Source organism: Hibiscus syriacus, unplaced genomic scaffold (genome assembly GCF_006381635.1).
Source record: "Hibiscus syriacus cultivar Baekdansim isolate YM2019G1 unplaced genomic scaffold, ASM638163v2 tig00116959_pilon, whole genome shotgun sequence".
In the NCBI taxonomy this organism is placed as follows: Eukaryota; Viridiplantae; Streptophyta; class Magnoliopsida; order Malvales; family Malvaceae; genus Hibiscus; species Hibiscus syriacus.
In genome coordinates, this window is record NW_024063485.1 from 4,067,961 (window position 1) to 4,071,776 (window position 3,816).

General features: G+C 33.3%; 1 protein-coding gene across 1 annotated transcript; it reads left to right on the plus strand.

Moving 5' to 3' along the window:
* The first annotated feature begins 2,140 nt into the window (after positions 1-2,140).
* On the plus strand, positions 2,141-2,745 carry LOC120189735 (nuclear transcription factor Y subunit C-2-like). The gene is made up of 2 exons (XM_039192944.1): positions 2,141-2,174; positions 2,208-2,745. Exon 2 carries the CDS (start codon positions 2,212-2,214, stop codon positions 2,743-2,745), a length of 534 nt encoding a protein of 177 aa, XP_039048875.1. The 5' UTR covers positions 2,141-2,174; positions 2,208-2,211.
* The last annotated feature ends 1,071 nt before the right edge of the window (positions 2,746-3,816 follow it).

The following is a 3,816-nucleotide window of genomic DNA, read 5'->3' on the forward strand; positions in this document are numbered from 1 at the left end:
TCTAACACTTTATAATCTTCCATATTTCATCCAAATTCTTAAAGTTAAGAATCATACCCAAAATTTCCATGTTATCCAAACTTTGATTTAACACTTATAACTTCTTATTCACACCTATGACAAGTCAAATTTAGTTTCAAATTCAACTTATCAACTCTTTTCAGAAATTCACTTAAAAACCCATTCTCTTTAATCTTTCATAACTTCTTAATCTTTTGATTTTAAGACAAATGAAGCTTTCCTTAAGCTTAATTATCATTTAAGAATCAAAACCATACTTAAATTTTAAGGATTAACCAAAAGAAATCAAACTCACCTTGGCTTGGGGCTTCACGTTGGAGAAGAGAAGAAGATGAAGAAGATAAGTCTGGAAACTTATCTCCTCAAAACATGCTTCACATGGGTATTATAATACCCAATAATTATTATTTAATTATTTTCCTTGTTTAATGACTCATTTGCCCTTCACTTCATTTAATAATTACTAACAATTATTCATAAACTATTTTCAGTTGAGTCATTGAACTATTCAACTATTCCACTTTAATCATCAAATTCTAAAATTTTACAATTTAATCACTAACTCATAGTTTAGAATGTTACAAGTATTTTATAATTTTAAATAATCAAGTGACTCAGAACAACTCCATATAGTCGAAAGAATATTTTTATGTTTTATCCTTTTTTTAGTAACCTACTAAAAGATATTATGTCTTTAATTTTTTTAATTAATTGACTATATATATATATATATATATATTATAAATATATCTGATCAAATTTAAAATTTTTAAAAAATACTTTATTTTACCATTGAAGTGATTTGATGAATTGAATACAAATATTATTTTTAATTTTATTAATATAAAAATTTGTTAAATATTTATATTATCTCCGTTAAAAATTATGGAATTTTTTTTAAAAAACTTTAATAAATAGAATAACCTAAACCGAAGTGATAGAAGTCCATTTAGATTGATTGGATTATATTAACCAAATAAACAACTGATAACACATTACCTCTCTCAGTTTCTCGTCCAGTTATTATTAGCCACGTGGAACAGAGAGCTCTTGTCCAAACTGAATTCTCTCGCTGTTCGACACGTGTGCTTCTCCTGATACCCCATTTGCCACTTTAGTCTTTTCCCTTTCAGAATTGGAAGGCACTCTCTTCTTTTCTTTTCTTCATGTGCGTTCAAAATCTCCCTCACTTCCTCTTTCTTCTCTCTTGTTTTTTTTTGTTTCTGAGAAAATTCAGCTGCAAAGAGGAAGATAAGTGAATTACAGGTGAATTTTGTACAATTTTAAAATAGGTTTTTCTTTTTGGTTAGAACTGTACAGTTTCTTGTTTGGTTGGTGGGAAAAACTAAATAGAGAAAGAAAATATCTTCTGGGTTTTATCTTTTTTGTTTTGCTTTGGGTTTTTGAGACCCAATCTTAGGCTATAACCAAAGTCAAAACCTCAGTAACTTCGTTTTATTCTTTACTTTAAGGAACTTTGTTAACAGGTCGTAGTTAGTATCATGAATCGTGCATGGTTATTTTCCTAAAAGATCAAGTGTTATTTAGACATAAAAGAATCATTAAAAACTTTGGGGTTGTATTTATTTTCGTTTATTTTATCTGTTATGAGTTAAAATTGCAATTACTTGGTTAATTACATCTTAATTGCTGTTTTTCTTTTCTTTAGTTTCTCGGTTTGAAAATGCTGTCGAATTTGCCACTATAGATATATTGCATACCCTTTAGATTTTATGCTAGCGAACTTATAAAATTGTAGTGGCGAAAACGGAAAATATCTAAATTACATGAGAATTTAAGATTTTCGATAATCGTAAGCCGTACTATGTCCGAATATGTGTTGAAATAGGTGTGAAGAAGCTAGTATTTTAGACAAAAAAAATGAAGAGTGAACATTGATGAATCTAATTTGAGAAGAATCTACTCATCTTTGTTTCCTCGTTCGTTTAATCTTGATCACCTGTAAAATTTATCGAAAATTTAGAGATGATCACGGTTTTGGACCTTTCGGTGTTCTTCGCCCTATTCTTGGTGTGTTATTTGGATCTTGAAAATGGTGGAATGAAGAATGTATCTTAGCTATATTACACTTGTATTATCTGTTTTGATATGTTCTCTGTTATCTTGATTGGCGATTGCCAGGTATTAGGCGAGTGAACTAGGGCAGAGGGATCATCGGGAAATAATACCATGAATCGATCTGAACAAACTGAACAGCAGCAGCAGCAGCCTGTGATTGGAGTTGTAGATGATGCCGGTCCTCACCAAACTGCTCTCACGATCGCTTCTGACACTCCAGCAGTGGCGGTCCCTTCACCGACTGCTTTCTCTAGTTCGCCGCAGCAACTTGCCTACCAACAAGCACAGCAGTTCCACCACCACCACCAGCAGCTTCAAACGTTCTGGGCCAACCAGATGCAAGAAATCGAGCAAATGTCGGACTTCAGGAACCAGAGTCTCCCACTTACACTGATAAAAAAGATAATGAAAGTGGACGAGGATGTGCGGATGATATCGGCAGAGGCTCCTGTAATTTTTGCGAAAGCCTGCGAGATCATCATCTTGGAACTCACATTGCGCTCCTGGATCCATACAGAAGAGAACAAAAGGAGGGCGCTGCAGAAGAACAATATCGTAGCCGCCATTTCACGGACCGAAGTCTTTGATTTCTTAGTCGATATTATTCCGAGACCATCAAGGAATCATTTGAAGAAATTAATTTAAACACATAATACCTTTAAAAACTAAAGATTTATTTTATCTTTTGCAGGCACCAAAAATTAAGTCGAAACCATCAAAGAATCATTTGAAGAAATTAATTTTTGGTAAAAAAAATGTTTTGACGGGCATTCTTCTCGACAAGATTTTTAAATTGGGAAATATCCGAAGAAGTCTTTATGAGAATTTTCGAATTTCTCATAAGGGATTTCTTAGTTGGAAAAAGAGAATGAAGTGAAAGTGTTTGTCACGGAACCTGTAGTCTGAATCAGGTCGTCGAGCTAACGACGTTAAACAAAAGCGTTTAATGGGAAGCAACCCATTGTTTTTAATTTCGTTACATTTTTATTTTCATTTTTATTTTGATTGAGCATGTTTTATTTAATTTTTATTTTGCAGAAACCAAATATTTTTTGTTCAAACTTAAACGACGAAGAATTGCAAAAATTTCATTCGAACAGTGTCAACTTCGGAATCTAATGAGTAGCGAATAGATGAACAAAGCAGAAAAAATACCTCAACCTGTGCGCACCGTTTCATTAAATGGCGTATTAGCAAAACTCAAAAAAAATTTCCCCCTTTTTTGTTATCTTTTTGACGCCCCATTTCCCAATCCCCTCTTCCCTTCCTTTTCCCTTTCACCTTGGCCCCACCATCCCTTCTCTATAACCTTTTTTATTTTTTAATTCCCTTTTATCTTAATTAAAAACAAAACCCCAAATATCATTCAAATTCAAACACCTACCCCAACGAACGATAGAACAAAACAATAACCCCCAACCTCTTCTTCTTCAAAACATTTCCTTCATTCCCCAAACACCTCATCGTTCTTTCTTCTTCTTATCATCCCCAACCTTATCGAACCACTATGCCTTGCTAACGTGTTTTCACGATGGTGCGCATGAGTAACCAACAAACTAATGATGTCGAGGCTGTGGTCGTGGTCGACAATAAATCTGGGGAGTCCTCTATTCCTTCTCTTGCACTTTACTTTTACGTTTTGGAACAAAACGCTTTAAGTGAGGGGAAGTAGAGTGTAGGATTGAATTTCCCTTTGCTTATCTTTATGTTTTGATG